The 18,943-nt window shown below is 45.2% G+C and overlaps 1 protein-coding gene across 1 annotated transcript in view; it reads left to right on the forward strand.

The window, feature by feature from the left end:
• Window positions 1–1,752: 1,752 nt before the first annotated feature.
• Window positions 1,753–18,943, forward strand: part of LOC110495396 (rho-related GTP-binding protein RhoE) — a 22,339-nt gene continuing 5,148 nt past the window's right edge. The window contains exons 1-2 of the mRNA XM_090239580.1: window positions 1,753–2,178; window positions 2,318–2,405. Coding sequence (XP_090095706.1) covers window positions 2,029–2,178; window positions 2,318–2,405 — 238 coding nt within the window. The 5' untranslated portion in view covers window positions 1,753–2,028. The remainder of the gene's footprint in view (window positions 2,179–2,317; window positions 2,406–18,943) is intronic.

Raw genomic sequence — 18,943 nt, forward strand, 5'->3', positions numbered from 1 at the left:
AGTAGACTACAGTTAGTAGACTACAGTTAGTAGGTTACAGTTAGTAGGATACAGTTAGTAGGATACAGTTAGTAGGATACAGTTAGTAGGATACATTTAATAAGATACAGTTAGTAGACTACAGTTAGTAGGATACATTTAATAAGATACAGTTAGTAGGATACAGTTAGTAGACTACAGTTAGTAGACTACAGTTAGTAGACTACAGTTAGTAGGATACAGTTAGTAGGATACAGTTAGTAAGATACAGTTAGTAGACTACAGTTAGTAGACTACAGTTAGTAGGATACAGTTAGTAGACTACAGTTAGTAGACTACAGTTAGTAGACTACAGTTAGTAGACTACAGTTAGTAGGATACAGTTAGTAGACTACAGTTAGTAGACTACAGTTAGTAGGATACAGTTAGTAGACTACAGTTAGTAGGATACAGTTAGTAGACTGCAATTAGTAGGATACAGTTAGTAGGTTAAAATATGCTGTAATACACCTGGCTGGGAACTGGACCTGTCTCTCTCTCTCTCTTTCTCTGTCTCTGTCTCTCTCTTTCTCTCTTTCTCTCTGTCTCTGTCTCTCTCTTTCTCTCTTTCTCTCTCTCTCGCTCTCTCTCTCTCTCTCTCCCTCTCTCTCTCTCTCTGTGTGTGTGTCTCGCTCTCTGTCTCTCTCTCTCTCTCTCTCTCTCTCTCTCTCCCTCTCTCTCTTTCTCTCAATTTCAATTCAATTAAATTCAAAGGGTTTTATTGGTGTGGGAAACGTATGTTTACATTGTCAAAGCAAGTGAAATAAATAATAAACAAAAATGAAATAGCATCTGGTCTGCTCCTGAGGTCTAAGACACTGCATCTCAGTGCTAGAGGCGTCACTATAGACCCTAGTTCGATTACAGGCTGTATCACAACCGGACATGATTGGGAGTCCCTTAGGGCGGTGCACAATTGGCCCAGCGACGTCGGGGTTAGGGTTTGGCCGGGGTAGGTCGTCATTGTAAATAATAATTTGTTCTTAACTGACTTGCCTAGTGAAATAAAGGTTGAAATAAAAACAATTATAAAATAAATAAACAAAAAATGTACAGTAAACATTAACACTCATAAAATGTCCAGAATAATAAGTGAAAGGAGAGACCTAGTCAGCTGCAACTGAATGTCTTCAACTGAAATGTGTCTTCCGCATTGAACCCAACCCCTCTGAATCAGAGGTGCCTTAATCAATATCTACGTCATCGGGGTGCGGGGAATAAACACATTTCAAATGTCATATTATGTGCAAATAGTTCAAGTACACAAGGGGAAATAAATCAACGTAAATATGAGTTGTATTTACAACGGTGTTTGTTCTTCACTGGTTGCCCTTTTCTTGTGGCAACAGGTCACAAATCTTGCTCCTGTGATGGCACACTGTGGTATTTCACCCAATTTGTTTTCAAATTCTTTGTGAGTCTGTGTAATCTGAGGGAAATATGTGTCTCTAATTTGGTCATACATTTGGCAGGAGGTTAGGAATTGCAGCTCAGTTTCCACCTCATTTTGTGGGCAGTGTGCACAGCGGCATTTCTCAATAGCAACGCTATACTCACCGAGTCTCTCTCGTTCCCTCTCTCTCTGAACACAAGTCATTTAAAATGACACGGTGAGATGATAAATATTTTAATAAAGGAGTCCATCATGATCTGAGCTGTTTGTAGGGAGTCCTACGGAGGGCGCCATCACACACTGAGCATACGATCACCACTCTCCCGACCACCCAGGTCCCCACATAGCCCTGCAACACTTTCAGCACGTGGAGAGAGAGGGGAGGGACAACTCCACTGGCTCATGGTCTCGGTATAAATACCGTCAAAAAGTCTCGTTCGCGTTGTAGTCGACACCAGACACAGTACTGACAAAGGACGCAGACATCAGAGAGGAGAAACGGATTTATTACGCTCCGAGTATCTGCTGTTTTCTGTTATTCATGTGTGTGTGTGTGTGTGTGCTCTCTTCAAACAACGTGGAGCTCTCTATAGCGAACTGTCCGTCAACTGACACCAATGAAGGAGAGAATATCTAGTCAGAAAGTATCTGTTCAGTCCGGGATGGATCCTAGTCAGATTGTGAAGTGTAAAATAGTTGTGGTCGGGGACAGTCAATGTGGGAAGACTGCTCTACTACACGTTTTTGCAAAGGATATCTTCCCAGAGGTGAGTTCAAAGAATTGTCTGCTTGATAGCTAAATGTAACAAACGTTTGTTATAACTAATTAATACTACTACTACTACTAATAATAATATTTGTTATTACTTGTCTATAATGATCTATGATTGTCTCTTTTTTCTTTAGAGTTACATGCCCACAGTGTTCGAGAATTACACGGCCAGTTTTGAAATAGACACGAAAAGAATAGAGCTCAGCCTATGGGACACGTCAGGTAATGATCCATTTCATTTCTTTAATCTATCTATGTTGCCATAACTCTATGACCCAGTCTCCCCTAGTATAATATTTAGTTTAGATGTATATAACCTGGGTAAATGTCTATAACCTGGGTAGATGTATATAACCTGGGTAGATGTATATAACCTGGGTAAATGTATATAACCTGGGTAAATGTATATAACCTGGGTAAATGTATATAACCTGGCTAAATGTATATAACCTGGGTAGATGTATATAACCTGGGTAGATGTATATAACCTGGGTAGATGTATATAACCTGTATATAACCTGGGTAAATGTATATAACCTGGGTAAATGTATATAACCTGGGTAAATGTATATAACCTGGGTAAATGTATATAACCTGGGTAGATGCAGGATAAATGCTTTATGCATTGTTTGCCTTTGGCTTCCATGATGCCCATTGATCACAGTTGCTGTCCATTAGAAATGCAGCTGCCAGGCATGTCAGGACCTGTTGGTCTCACAGTGTGTGCAGCATGCGTGTCATGGAGGAATACATTTGTTAACAGTGATGAATATTTCATTTTTAATGAAACTAAATGATCTATTATTTATTATCAAGTTCTGGTTTGTTACATGCTTAGAAGAAGTCATGATGCTACTGTGGAATTGTAGGGATGGACCAGCTGGTTGAACCATTCAGACAGACACCACTGACCAAATGTTCTACCATGCTTCTCCAGCCCTCCCCCTCAACAAAGACACCATGCAGCCAATCAGTAACAGTGAGAAGACTGTCCTCCCTCCAGACAAACTGCCATTTCTGTACCTGGTTCAGTTTATTAGTCTTATACTGGCCTCTTCCAGTATACTGGTTTCTAGTGTTGAGGAGTTAACCTCATGGGATCTCCATCCATGCTGGAAGTCTGGAAGTAATTATGTGTTGTAGCCCCACTCTCCTCCAGCCGGATCCCCAGCCCTCTCCCTTCCGTAGCCCCACTCTCCCCCAGCCGGATCCCCAGCCCTCTCCCTTCCGTAGCCCCACTCTCCTCCAGCCGGATCCCCAGCCCTCTCCCTTCCGTAGACCCACTCTCCCCCAGCCGGATCCCCAGCCCTCTCCCTTCCGTAGACCCACTCTCCCCCAGCCGGATCCCCAGCCCTCTCCCTTCCGTAGCCCCACTCTCCCCCAGCCGGATCCCCAGCCCTCTCCCTTCCGTAGCCCCACTCTCCCCCAGCCGGATCCCCAGCCCTCTCCCTTCCGTAGCCCCACTCTCCCCCAGCCGGATCCCCAGCCCTCTCCTTTCCGTAGCCCCACTCTCCTCCAGCCGGATCCCCAGCCCTCTCCCTTCCGTAGCCCCACTCTCCCCCAGCCCAATCCCCAGCCCTCTCCTTTCCGTAGCCCCACTCTCCCCCAGCCGGATCCCCAGCCCTCTCCCTTCCGTAGACCCACTCTCCTCCAGCCGGATCCCCAGCCCTCTCCCTTCCGTAGCCCCACTCTCCCCTAGCCCTCTCCATTCCATTGTTCCACACTCCCTAGCCCTCTCCCTTTCTTGGCCCCACTCTCCCCCAGCCCAATCCCTAGCCCTCTCCCTTCCATTGCTCCACATTCCCCCAGCCCTCTCCCTTCCATTGCTCCACACTCCCCCAGCCCTCTCCCTTCCATTGCTCCACATTCCCCCAGCCCTCTCCCTTCCATTGCTCCACACTCCCCCAGCCCTGTCCCTTCCATACCCTCAGCCCTGCCCCTTCCATTGCTCCACATTCCCCCAGCCCTCTCCCTTCCATTGCTCCACAATCCCTCAGCCCACTCCCTGCTTAAGCCCCACTTTCCCTCAGCCCAATCCCCAGCCCTCTCCCTTCCGTAGCCCCACACTCCCCCAGCCCTCTCCCTGCTTAAGCCCCACTCTCCCCCAGCCCAATCCCCAGCCCTCTCCCTTCCGTAGCCCCACACTCCCCAGCCCTCTCCCAGCCCCCTCAGCTGTCCCCTGCCTGGACTGTGCTTGTAACCTGGGGGTGGTGGAAGTGGAGGTGGTAGTTCAAGCTGGGGCTCTGTTGCAGAGTGGGTCTGTTTGTCTGTCTGGTTGGCTGTAGAGGGACTGTCTGTCTGCCTGTTTGGCTGTAGTGGGACTGTCTGTCTGTAATGTAGTGTAGAGGGACTGTCTGTCTATAGTGTAGTGTAGAGGGAGTGTCTGTCTGTAATGTAGAGGGACTGTATGTCTGTAGCGTAGAGGGACTGTCTGTCTGTAGTGTAGAGGGAGTGTCTCTGTAGTGTGGAGGGACTGTCTGTCTATAGTGTAGTGTAGAGGGAGTGTCTGTCTGTAATGTAGAGAGACTGTCTGTCTGTAGTGTAGTGTAGAGGGACTGTCTGTCTGTAGTGTAGAGGGAGTGTCTCTGTTGTGTGGAGGGACAGTCTGTCTATAGTGTAGTGTAGAGGGAGTGTCTGTCTGTAATGTAGAGGGACTGTCTGTCTGTAGTGTAGAGGGACTGTCTGTCTGTAGTGTAGAGGGAGTGTCTCTGTAGTGTGGAGGGACTGTCTGTCTGTAGTGTAGTGTAGAGGGAGTGTCTGTCTGTAGTGTAGAGGGAGTGTCTGTCTGTAGTGTAGAGGGAGTGTCTGTCTGTAGTGTAGAGGGAGTGTCTCTGTAGTGTAGAGGGACTGTCTGTCTGTAGTGTGGAGGGACTGTCTGTCTGTAGTGTAGAGGGACTGTCTGTCTGTCTGTCTTTCTGCTGATTTCTTCAGTAGGTCTCCTGAGCCTTTCCTAGGCACGACTCTGTGATTGGCTCAGCTTCAGTGGGCAAACACAGAACTGGTGTGTGTGTGTGTTTGTGTGTGTGTGTGTGTGGTGTGTTGTGTTGTGTGTGTATGTGTGGTGTGTTGTGTGTGCGTACTGCAGAGCCTATGTATCCCCTAATGGGAACCCCTCTTTTATTCAGTAGGGCCTCTGAGCGACTGGCTTATCCCATGCCTCTATCCAGGCTTTAACAAGGTAGAGACACCTGAGCTCTGCTCATTACCAGGACTGAGCTGCACATTGATGGGCTCTGCCTCCCTGTCCGCTTTGTTTTCAAGCAGGAATAGAGGAAGGGAAGGAGCATAGCCAAACAGGAGTGGAGGTGCAGCAGACTAACACAAATTCTCACAGTAAAAACGAAAAAGTAAGCTACTGGATATACAGTATAGTACAGAACACAACCCAGTAATACAGTATAGTATAGAATACAACCCAGTAATACAGTATAGTATAGAACACAACCCAGTAATACAGTATAGTATAGAACACAACCCAGTAATACAGTATAGTATAGAACACAACCCAGTAATACAGTATAGTATAGAACACAACCCAGTAATATAGTATAGTATAGAACACAACCCAGTAATACAGTATAGTATAGAACACAGCCCAGTAATAGAGTATAGTATAGAACACAACCCAGTAATACAGTATAGTATAGAACACAACCCATTAATACAGTATAGTATAGAACACAGCCCAGTAATACAGTATAGTATAGAACACAACCCAGTAATACAGTATAGTATAGAACACAACCCAGTAATACAATATAGTATATAACACAACCCAGTAATACAGTATAGTATAGTATAGGACACAACCCATTAATACAGTATAGTATAGAACACAGCCCAGTAATAGAGTATAGTATAGAACACAACCCAGTAATACAGTATAGTATAGAACACAACCCAGTAATATAGTATAGTATAGAACACAACCCAGTAATACAGTATAGTATAGAACACAGCCCAGTAATAGAGTATAGTATAGAACACAACCCAGTAATACAGTATAGTATAGAACACAACCCATTAATACAGTATAGTATAGAACACAGCCCAGTAATACAGTATAGTATAGAACACAACCCAGTAATACAGTATAGTATAGAACACAACCCAGTAATACAATATAGTATATAACACAACCCAGTAATACAGTATAGTATAGGACACAACCCATTAATACAGTATAGTATAGAACACAGCCCAGTAATAGAGTATAGTATAGAACACAACCCGGTAATACAATATAGTATAGAACACAACCCAGTAATACAATATAGTATAGAACACAACCCAGTAATACAGTATAGTATAGTATAGAACACAACCCATTAATACAGTATAGTATAGAACACAGCCCAGTAATAGAGTATAGTATAGAACACAACCCGGTAATACAATATAGTATAGAACACAACCCAGTAATATAGTATAGTATAGAACACAACCCATTAATACAGTATAGTATAGAACACAGCCCAGTAATACAGTATAGAATAGAACACAACCCGGTAATACAATATAGAATAGAACACAACCCAGTAATACAGTATAGTATAGAACACAACCCAGTAATACAGTATAGTATAGAACACAACCCAGTAATACAGTATAGTATAGAACACAACCCAGTAATACAATATAGTATAGAACACAACCCAGTAATACAGTATAGTATAGTATAATATAGAACACAACCCAGTAATACAGTATAGTATAGAACACAACCCAGTAATACAATATAGTATAGAACACAACCCAGTAATACAGTATAGTATAGAACACAACCCAGTAATACAATATAGTATAGAACACAACCCAGTAATACAGTATAGTATAGAACACAACCCAGTAATACAATATAGTATAGAACACAACCCAGTAATACAGTATAGTATAGAACACAACCCAGTAATACAGTATAGTATAGAACACAGCCCAGTAATACAGTATAGTATAGAACACAGCCCAGTAATACAGTATAGAATAGAACACAACCCGGTAATACAATATAGTATAGAACACAACCCAGTAATACAGTATAGTATAGAACACAACCCAGTAATACAGTATAGTATAGAACACAACCCAGTAATACAATATAGTATAGAACACAACCCAGTAATACAGTATAGTATAGTATAATATAGAACACAACCCAGTAATACAGTATAGTATAGTATAATATAGAACACAACCCAGTAATACAGTATAGTATAGAACACAACCCAGTAATACAATATAGTATAGAACACAACCCAGTAATACAGTATAGTATAGAACACAACCCAGTAATACAGTATAGTATAGAACACAACCCAGTAATACAGTATAGTATAGAACACAACCCAGTAATACAGTATAGTATAGAACACAACCCAGTAATACAGTATAGGATAGAACACAACCCAGTAATACAGTATAGTATAGTATAATATAGAACACAACCCAGTAATACAGTATAGTATAGTATAATATAGAACACAACCCAGTAATACAGTATAGTATAGTATAGAACACAACCCAGTAACAGGCCTTCAACTCACATATGGATATAAAGCAGTGGTATTCAAAGTCAGGTTCATGACCCCTAGTGGGGGAATTGCAGTTGGGTCGACAAATAAAACGATTTAAAAAAAATTAGAAGTACAAATGATTTTACTGCCTTGCTCAAGGGAAGAACGGCACATTTTTACACAAGCAACATTTTGGTTACTGTCCCAAAGCTTTAACCGCTAGGCTACCTGCTGCCCTCCTAGAAAATGGACAGGCTTTAAAGTTTTGTCATTAGATATGTGGTGGGGGGGGAAATGGGTTCCCCAGAAATTATGGCGAAAAAAATGGGGTCCCTGCGTAAAAAAGTTGAAATACCACTGACATAAAGCTATTGAACCCATATCAACTCACTCTCCTAACTCTTAAATAAAGGGTGCAGGCAGACAGCCAATCACCTTAGCAAACTGCCTCAGGCACACACCTCCACTTTCAACATCCAAGGAGAGACGCAATGACAGGAACGTTACAAAGAAACATATCAACACCCCGTAGCCCAGCCGACAGGCCTCTAACCTTTAACCCTGAAGGTGAAGGAGCACACAGAGGACAAATGGGAGTTCATAACTTCCCAGGACATGACCTTAACGACCTCCATTTTACTGTTACCCCCTGACTGACTGTCTGTGGTTCATTAACTGCATCACAGATAAACAGAGAACAAATGCGCCAGGGTCAGTCCACCACCACTTCGTACTGTAGGGAGTCCTGGGAGGGTCAGGGGGATGTGGGTTCCTTCCTGGGAGGGGCAGGGGGATGTGGGTTCCTTCCTGGGAGGGGCAGGGGGTTGTGCATTTCAGTCTGGGAGGGTCAGTGGTCAGGGGGATGTGGGTTCCTTCCTGGGAGGGTCAAAGGATTGTGCGTTTCAGTTTGTAAGGGTTAGTGGGGGCTCCAGTTCCACAGATGCCTGAGTTCCTGCCCCCCTACTGCTCCCTGGCAAGACAAGCGGCAGAGGGAAACCTATTGATTAGTCCTGGGGCTGCTGAGTTAGTTAGGGAGATTTCAAAGGGGGGAGTGAATCCCACAGCTGCTAACCTGCAGGCTCCTCCATATCAATCACATGCTGAGAAGAAGAGGGAGGACGGGGGATGAGGAGGAGGGGTGCTAGATACCGGGGATGAAGCTAGAGCTGAGCTGGGCTTATCTGCAGGAGCCATTCTCCCCAGGGCCGGATTTGGGAGCACCTACCTCCAGGGGGCCTTTCCTGCGATTAAAAACATTTTGCCATGGGACAGAGAGAAAATGTTGCAGTTTTATCATGAGGCTAAGAGAAAATGTTGCAGTTTTATCATGAGGCTAAGAGGAAATGTTGCAGTTTTATCATGAGGCTAAGAGGAAATGTTGCAGTTTTATCATGAGGCTAAGAGGAAATGTTGCAGTTTTATCATGAGGCTAAGAGGAATTGTTGCAGTTTTATCATGAGGCTAAGAGGAAATGTTGCAGTTTTATCATGAGGCTAAGAGGAAATGTTGCAGTTTTATCATGAGGCTAAGAGAAAATGTTGCAGTTTTATCATGAGGCTAAGAGAAAATGTAGCAGTTTTATCATGAGGCTAAGAAAAAATGTTGCAGTTTTATCATGAGGCTAAGAGAAAATGTTGCAGTTTTATCATGAGGCTAAGAGAAAATGTTGCAGTTTTATCATGAGGCTAAGAGAAAATGTTGCAGTTTTATCATGAGGCTAAGAGAAAATGTTGCAGTTTTATCATGAGGCTAAGAGGAAATGTTGCAGTTTTATCATGAGGCTAAGAGAAAATGTTGCAGTTTTATCATGAGGCTAAGAGAAAATGTTGCAGTTTTCAAGTGAATTTCCTGCAATTCTACACATTTTGCCATGACTTCTGTCATGTTCATATGTTATTTGAGGGGCCCCGACCTCCAGCGTTGGGGGTAGGGGGACGTGCCTGTTCGTAAATCCGTCCCTCATTCTCCCCCATTGGTCTATTGACCCATCTGATAGGTTTGGAGGAAGTGGTCCTCAAGGTGTTTGTTGCTTTGTACCTGAGGCATCGATTCAGATGTGACTTATTTCAACAATATTACCTGTTCATTTTCTAAACGAATACAGTGGGAGACTATTTAGAAATGAAGGGAAATCAAAGAACCTCAGCGCCAGCTGGTTGCCGTCCTGTCTCCTCCCTCTCTCCCTGCCTCCACACACGCCTCCCGCATGACTGCTGTGTGATTCAGCGGCTGAGACAGAATGATGGATTGACTACTATCGCGTTTGTTGACACTGTTGTAGGCCGGGCCGTGCTCCGTGTACGCTGAACGCTTTGAGCCAGCCTATAGGAGGGAGACAGCAGCTGGTTCAACTCGACACAAAGAGGCCAGTGACACTCAGAGAGACAACCGTCAGGGTGATTGACCCTTCAGACGTTACACAGGCACCATTGACATTCCTCCACTAACTTGAATGCAAAGCATCTATACTGAATCCCAACCTGGATCCTGTGTGTTTCTGCCGTCAGTTGTTCACAGACTGCTGCCTGTCCACTCTGGCTGCCAGACAGCTGAGGTGGGCTCTGCTTTAGCAAGCTCCCAGGCCTTCCCTTCTACAGACCACGGTCAGCAGCCAGCCTTTGTTGCCTGCATCGGATCAATTTCTGGAGCTCGGTGAATTGGAGCCGCATGTTTCACATTCCGGGGACGAAAGGTTGCTACTTGCTACTGAACAAAGAGCCCTTTTGTAAACGTTGAGATCTTTCTGCAAACTTAAGAGGAGCGGTGCATATTTCCGTTGTTAACGTTGTTAACGTTGTTAGCCTGAAAGAAAACTCAATCAAATGAGTTTTTGCATGTCTGCATGCCTTAGATCAGCTGTACTGTATACTCATTTACACTGTGTGACCTGGGGAAACTGAATCCTATAGACTGTGTGATCTGGGTAACTGAATCATATAGACAGTGTGATCTGGGTAACTGAATCATATAGACTGTGTTACCTGGGGAAACTGAATCATATAGACTGTGTGACCTGGGTAACTGAATCATATAGACTGTGTGTTACCTGGGTAACTGAATCATATAGACTGTGTGATCTGGGTAACTGAATCATATAGACTGTGTTACCTGGGTAACTGAATCATATAGACTGTGTGTTACCTGGGTAACTGAATCATATAGACTGTGTGATCTGGGTAACTGAATCATATAGACTGTGTTACCTGGGTAACTGAATCATATAGACTGTGTTACCTGGGTAACTGAATCATATAGACAGTGTGATCTGGGTAACTGAATCATATAGACTGTGTGTTACCTGGGTAACTGAATCATATAGACTGTGTGACCTGGGTAACTGAATCATATAGACTGTGTGACCTGGGTAACTGAATCATATAGACTGTGTGATCTGGGTAACTGAATCATATAGACTGTGTTACCTGGGTAACTGAATCATATAGACTGTGTGACCTGGGTAACTGAATCATATAGACTGTGTTACCTGGGTAACTGAATCATATAGACTGTGTGACCTGGGGAAACTGAATCCTATAGACTGTGTGATCTGGGTAACTGAATCATATAGACTGTGTTACCTGGGGAAACTGAATCATATAGACTGTGTGACCTGGGTAACTGAATCACATAGACTGTGTGATCTGGGTAACTGAATCATATAGACTGTGTGATCTGGGTAACTGAATCATATAGACTGTGTGATCTGGGTAACTGAATCATATAGACAGTGTGATCTGGGTAACTGAATCATATAGACTGTGTTACCTGGGTAACTGAATCATATAGACTGTGTGACCTGGGTAACTGAATCATATATACTGTGTTACCTGGGTAACTGAATCATATAGACTGTGTGACCTGGGGAAACTGAATCCTATAGACTGTGTGATCTGGGTAACTGAATCATATAGACTGTGTTACCTGGGGAAACTGAATCATATAGACTGTGTGACCTGGGTAACTGAATCACATAGACTGTGTGATCTGGGTAACTGAATCATATAGACTGTGTGACCTGGGGAAACTGAATCACATAGACTGTGTGATCTGGGTAACTGAATCCTATAGACTGTGTGATCTGGGTAACTGAATCATATAGACTGTGTTACCTGGGGAAACTGAATCATATAGACTGTGTGACCTGGGTAACTGAATCACATAGACTGTGTGATCTGGGTAACTGAATCACATAGACTGTGTGTTACCTGGGTAACTGAATCATATAGACAGTGTTACCTGGGGAAACTGAATCATATAGACTGTGTTACCTGGGTAACTGAATCATATAGACTGTGTGACCTGGGTAACTGAATCATATAGACTGTGTTACCTGGGTAACTGAATCATATAGACTGTGTGACCTGGGGAAACTGAATCCTATAGACTGTGTGATCTGGGTAACTGAATCATATAGACTGTGTTACCTGGGGAAACTGAATCATATAGACTGTGTGACCTGGGTAACTGAATCACATAGACTGTGTGATCTGGGTAACTGAATCATATAGACTGTGTTACCTGGGGAAACTGAATCATATAGACTGTGTGACCTGGGTAACTGAATCACATAGACTGTGTGATCTGGGTAACTGAATCACATAGACTGTGTGATCTGGGTAACTGAATCACATAGACTGTGTGTTACCTGGGTAACTGAATCATATAGACAGTGTTACCTGGGGAAACTGAATCATATAGACTGTGTTACCTGGGTAACTGAATCATATAGACTGTGTGACCTGGGTAACTGAATCATATAGACTGTGTGACCTGGGTAACTGAATCATATAGACTGTGTGACCTGGGGTAACTCACATACAAGGTACTGTGTATCATTCAGAACTCAGATTGTCTTAAACTCTCTTTGTCTCTCTCTCTCTCTCTCCCTCTCTCTCGCTCCCTCTCGCTCTCTCTCTCGCTCTCTCGCTCTCTCTCTCTCTCTCTCTCTCTCTCTCTCTCTCTCTGTTGTTCTTCACCTCTCACATTGACACACACTCCTTGCATTAGGGCCTTTTTCTTAAGTGGCATGCTTGAGGTTGATGGGATTCACAGGTCTGGCAGCAGGACTTGAGGTTGATGGGATTCAGAGGTCTGGCAGCAGGACTAACTGTGGAATGAATGGTTCAGATGGAGCTGAACTGTTGTGGTACACACAGGGCTCCACTCAGTTGTCAGCTCAGCTGGCACCCTATTCCCTATGAAGTGCACTCAGCAAATGGGGTGCCATTTGGGACGCACACTAAGACTTAGAGCTCTGTGGTCAGGCCTCTCTCTCTCTGCCTCATCTGTCACTCTGAGGGCTGAAGAGAGAGACAGGGAGCATGTGTCAGCAGCTGCCTACTCCCCCAATGTGTGTCTGTCTGTCTGTCTGTCTGTCTGTCTGTCTGTCTGTCTGTCTGTGAGAGATATTGAAAAATAGAGATTAAGGGAGCAAGAGAAAAGGAGAGAGACAGAGAAGGAGAGAGAGAAGAGAACAAAAGAGGCAGAACAGTGGGTGGGTGTCTTCCTTCCTCTCAGATTAAAATGTCCTGAGGGGAACAAGGACGGAGCAGAAACTAATGAGGTGATAGTCAACAGGACTTTGTCCACTGTGGAACTTCCTCTCTCTGTGTGTGTTTGTGTGTGTGTGTGTGTGTGTGTGTGTTTGTGTGTGTGTGTGTGTGTGTGCGTGCGTGTGTGTGCGTGCTGCGTTCTATCAGCTGGGCACCAGGAGATGTCCTCACAGAGGTTCAGATCCAGCTGGGATGAAACAGACACATAGCAGCATCCTCCTATAACACTTCCATAAGAGAGCTATTTATGGCTGAGGAAAACACCCAAATACACTCCACTGATTGTCCTGGGATAGCCACAAACTTATTGTAAGGTTTTGAATCTGTCTTCTATAGAACTACATGACCCTTAGCAGCAACCCCATCCTCTATAAAATAACATTGAAAATCGCCCCCAGATTTCATGTGGAGGGAGGGTTTGTCACTATTCTGAATGTTGCCCCCAGATTTCCTGTGGAGGGAGGGTTTGTCACTATTCTGAATGTTGCCCCCAGATTTCCTGTGGAGGGAGGGTTTGTCACTATTCTGAATGTTGCCCCCAGATTTCATGTGGAGGGAGGGTTTGTCACTATTCTGAATGTTGCCCCCAGATTTCCTGTGGAGGGAGGGTTTGTCACTATTCTGAATGTTGCCCCCAGATTTCATGTGGAGGGAGGGTTTGTCAGCATTCTGAATGTTGCCCCCAGATTTCCTGTGGAGGGAGGGTTTGTCAGCATTCTGAATGTTGCCCCCAGATTTCATGTGGAGGGAGGGTTTGTCAGTATTCTGAATGTTGCCCCCAGATTTCCTGTGGAGGGAGGGTTTGTCAGCATTCTGAATGTTGCCCCCAGATTTCCTGTGGAGGGAGGGTTTGTCAGTATTCTGAATGTTGCCTCCAGATTTCCTGTGGAGGGAGGGTTTGTCAGCATTCTGAATGTTGCCCCCAGATTTCCTGTGGAGGGAGGGTTTGTCACTATTCTGAATGTTGCCCCCAGATTTCCTGTGGAGGGAGGGTTTGTCAGTATTCTGAATGTTGCCCCCAGATATCCTGTGGAGGGAGGGTTTGTCAGTATTCTGAATGTTGCCCCCAGATTTCCTGTGGAGGGAGGGTTTGTCAGTATTCTGAATGTTGCCCCCAGATATCCTGTGGAGGGAGGGTTTGTCAGTATTCTGAATGTTGCCCCCAGATATCCTGTGGAGGGAGGGTTTGTCAGCATTCTGAATGTCTGGATGTGGACTTATAGGACACTAAATATGTGAAACATATCCTTCTGCGTTCCTCTCCGTTGAGGACTGAGCAGCAAGCTCAGCAAGCTACCCCATCCTCAACATCCTCTAACTGATCCTTACCCCATCCTCAACATCCTCTAACTGATCCTTACCCCATCCTCCACATCCTCTAACTGATCCTTACCCCATCCTCCACATCCTCTAACTGATCCTTACCCCATCCTCCACATCCTCTAACTGATCCTTACCCCATCCTCCACATCCTCTAACTGATCCTTACCCCATCCTCCACATCCTCTAACTGATCCTTACCCCATCCTCAACATCCTCTAACTGATCCTTACCCCATCCTCAACATCCTCTAACTGATCCTTACCCCATCCTCCACATCCTCTAACTGATCCTTACCCCATCCTCCACATCCTCTAACTGATCCTTACCCCATCCTCCACATCCTCTAACTGATCCTTACCCCATCCTCCACATCCTCTAACTGATCCTTACCCCATCCTCCACATCCTCTAACTGATGCTTACCCCATCCTCCACATCCTCTAACTGATCCTTACCCCATCCTCCACATCCTCTAACTGATCCTTACCCCATCCTCAACATCCTCTAACTGATCCTTACCCCATCCTCCACATCCTCTAACTGATCCTTACCTCCATACTCAACATCCTCTAACTGATCCTTACCCCATCCTCAACATCCTCTAACTGATCCTTACCCCATCCTCCACATCCTCTAACTGATCCTTACCCCCATCCTCAACATCCTCTAACTGATCCTTACCCCATCCTCCACATCCTCTAACTGATCCTTACCCCCATCCTCAACATCCTCTAACTGATCCTTACCCCATCCTCAACATCCTCTAACTGATCCTTACCCCATCCTCAACATCCTCTAACTGATCCTTACCCCCATCCTCAACATCCTCTAACTGATCCTTACCCCCATCCTCAACATCCTCTAACTGATCCTTACCCCATCCTCAACATCCTCTAACTGATCCTTACCCCATCCTCCACATCCTCTAACTGATCCTTACCCCCATCCTCAACATCCTCTAACTGATCCTTACCCCATCCTCCACATCCTCTAACTGATCCTTACCCCATCCTCAACATCCTCTAACTGATCCTTACCCCCATCCTCAACATCCTCTAACTGATCCTTACCCCCATCCTCAACATCCTCTAACTGATCCTTACCCCCATCCTCAACATCCTCTAACTGATCCTTACCCCCATCCTCAACATCCTCTAACTGATCCTTACCCCCATCCTCAACATCCTCTAACTGATCCTTACCCCCATCCTCAGCATCCTCTAATTGATCCTTACCCCCATCCTCAACATCCTCTAACTGATCCTTACCCCATCCTCCACATCCTCTAACTGATCCTTACCCCCATCCTCAACATCCTCTAACTGATCCTTACCCCCATCCTCAACATCCTCTAACTGATCCTTACCCCATCCTCCACATCCTCTAACTGATCCTTACCCCCATCCTCAACATCCTCTAACTGATCCTTACCCCATCCTCAACATCCTCTAACTGATCCTTACCCCCATCCTCAACATCCTCTAACTGATCCTTACCCCCATCCTCAACATCCTCTAACTGATCCTTACCTCCATACTCAACATCCTCTAACTGATCCTTACCCCCATCCTCAACATCCTCTAACTGATCCTTACCCCCATCCTCAACATCCTCTAACTGATCCTTACCCCCATCCTCAACATCCTCTAACTGATCCTTACCCCATCCTCCACATCCTCTAACTGATCCTTACCCCCATCCTCCACATCCTCTAACTGATCCTTACCCCCATCCTCAATTTCCTCTAACTGATCCTTACCCCCATCCTCAACATCCTCTAACTGATCCTTACCCCATCCTCCACATCCTCTAACTGATCCTTACCCCCATCCTCCACATCCTCTAACTGATCCTTACCCCCATCCTCAATATCCTCTAACTGATCCTTACCCCCATCCTCAACATCCTCTAACTGATCCTTACCCCCATCCTCAACATCCTCTAACTGATCCTTACCCCCATCCTCAACATCCTCTAACTGATCCTTACCTCCATACTCAACATCCTCTAACTGATCCTTACCCCATCCTCAACATCCTCTAACTGATCCTTACCCCCATCCTCAACATCCTCTAACTGATCCTTACCCCATCCTCCACATCCTCTAACTGATCCTTACCCCCATCCTCCACATCCTCTAACTGATCCTTACCCCCATCCTCAACATCCTCTAACTGATCCTTACCCCCATCCTCAACATCCTCTAACTGATCCTTACCCCATCCTCAACATCCTCTAACTGATCCTTACCCCCATCCTCAACATCCTCTAACTGATCCTTACCCCCATCCTCAACATCCTCTAACTGATCCTTACCCCCATCCTCAACATCCTCTAACTGATCCTTACCCCCATCCTCAACATCCTCTAACTGATCCTTACCCCATCCTCAACATCCTCTAACTGATCCTTACCCCCATCCTCAACATCCTCTAACTGATCCTTACCCCATCCTCTAACTGATCCTTACCCCCATCCTCAACATCCTCTAACTGATCCTTACCCCATCCTCCACATCCTCTAACTGATCCTTACCCCCATCCTCAACATCCTCTAACTGATCCTTACCCCATCCTCCACATCCTCTAACTGATCCTTACCCCCATCCTCAACATCCTCTAACTGATCCTTACCCCCATCCTCAACATCCTCTAACTGATCCTTACCCCAATCCTCAACATCCTCTAACTGATCCTTACCCCCATCCTCAACATCCTCTAACTGATCCTTACCCCCATCCTCAACATCCTCTAACTGATCCTTACCCCAATCCTCAACATCCTCTAACTGATCCTTACCCCATCCTCAACATCCTCTAACTGATCCTTACCCCCATCCTCCACATCCTCTAACTGATCCTTACCCCCATCCTCAACATCCTCTAACTGATCCTTACCCCATCCTCAACATCCTCTAACTGATCCTTACCCCATCCTCAACATCCTCTAACTGATCCTTACCCCATCCTCAACATCCTCTAACTGATCCTTACCCCATCCTCAACATCCTCTAACTGATCCTTACCCCATCCTCCACATCCTCTAACTGATCCTTACCCCCATCCTCAACATCCTCTAACTGATCCTTACCCCCATCCTCAACATCCTCTAACTGATCCTTACCCCATCCTCAACATCCTCTAACTGATCCTTACCCCCATCCTCAACATCCTCTAACTGATCCTTACCCCATCCTCAACATCCTCTAACTGATCCTTACCCCATCCTCAACATCCTCTAACTGATCCTTACCCCATCCTCAACATCCTCTAACTGATCCTTACCCCCATCCTCAACATCCTCTAACTGATCCTTACCCCATCCTCAACATCCTCTAACTGATCCTTACCCCCATCCTCAACATCCTCTAACTGATCCTTACCCCATCCTCAACATCCTCTAATTGATCCTTACCCCCATCCTCAACATCCTCTAACTGATCCTTACCCCATCCTCAACATTCTCTAACTGATCCTTACCCCCATACTCAACATCCTCTAACTGATCCTTACCCCCATCCTCCACATCCTCTAACTGATCCTTACCCCCATCCTCAACATCCTCTAACTGATCCTTACCCCATCCTCAACATCCTCTAATTGATCCTTACCCCCATCCTCAACATCCTCTAACTGATCCTTACCCCATCCTCCACATCCTCTAACTGATCCTTACCCCCATCCTCAACATCCTCTAACTGATCCTTACCCCATCCTCAACATCCTCTAACTGATCCTTACCCCATCCTCAACATCCTCTAACTGATCCTTACCCCCATCCTCAACATCCTCTAACTGATCCTTACCCCCATCCTCAACATCCTCTAACTGATCCTTACCCCCATCCTCAACATCCTCTAACTGATCCTTACCCCCATCCTCAACATCCTCTAACTGATCCTTACCCCCATCCTCAACATCCTCTAACTGATCCTTACCCCCATCCTCAACATCCTCTAACTGATCCTTACCCCATCCTCAACATCCTCTAACTGATCCTTACCCCATCCTCAACATCCTCTAATTGATCCTTACCCCCATCCTCAACATCCTCTAACTGATCCTTACCCCATCCTCAACATCCTCTAACTGATCCTTACCCCCATCCTCAACATCCTCTAACTGATCCTTACCCCCATCCTCTAACTGATCCTTACCCCCATCCTCAACATCCTCTAACTGATCCTTACCCCCATACTCAACATCCTCTAATTGATCCTTACCCCCATCCTCAACATCCTCTAACTGATCCTTACCCCCATCCTCAACATCCTCTAACTGATCCTTACCCCCATCCTCAACATCCAACATCCAACCAAACACAGTGTTTTTATGATCAGCCCTATTACGGCCATCTTTGCAGTAGCTATAGAGA

Source organism: Oncorhynchus mykiss, chromosome 7 (assembly GCF_057628025.1).
Source record: "Oncorhynchus mykiss isolate SJ-2025 chromosome 7, ASM5762802v1, whole genome shotgun sequence".
Lineage (NCBI taxonomy): Eukaryota > Metazoa > Chordata > Actinopteri > Salmoniformes > Salmonidae > Oncorhynchus > Oncorhynchus mykiss.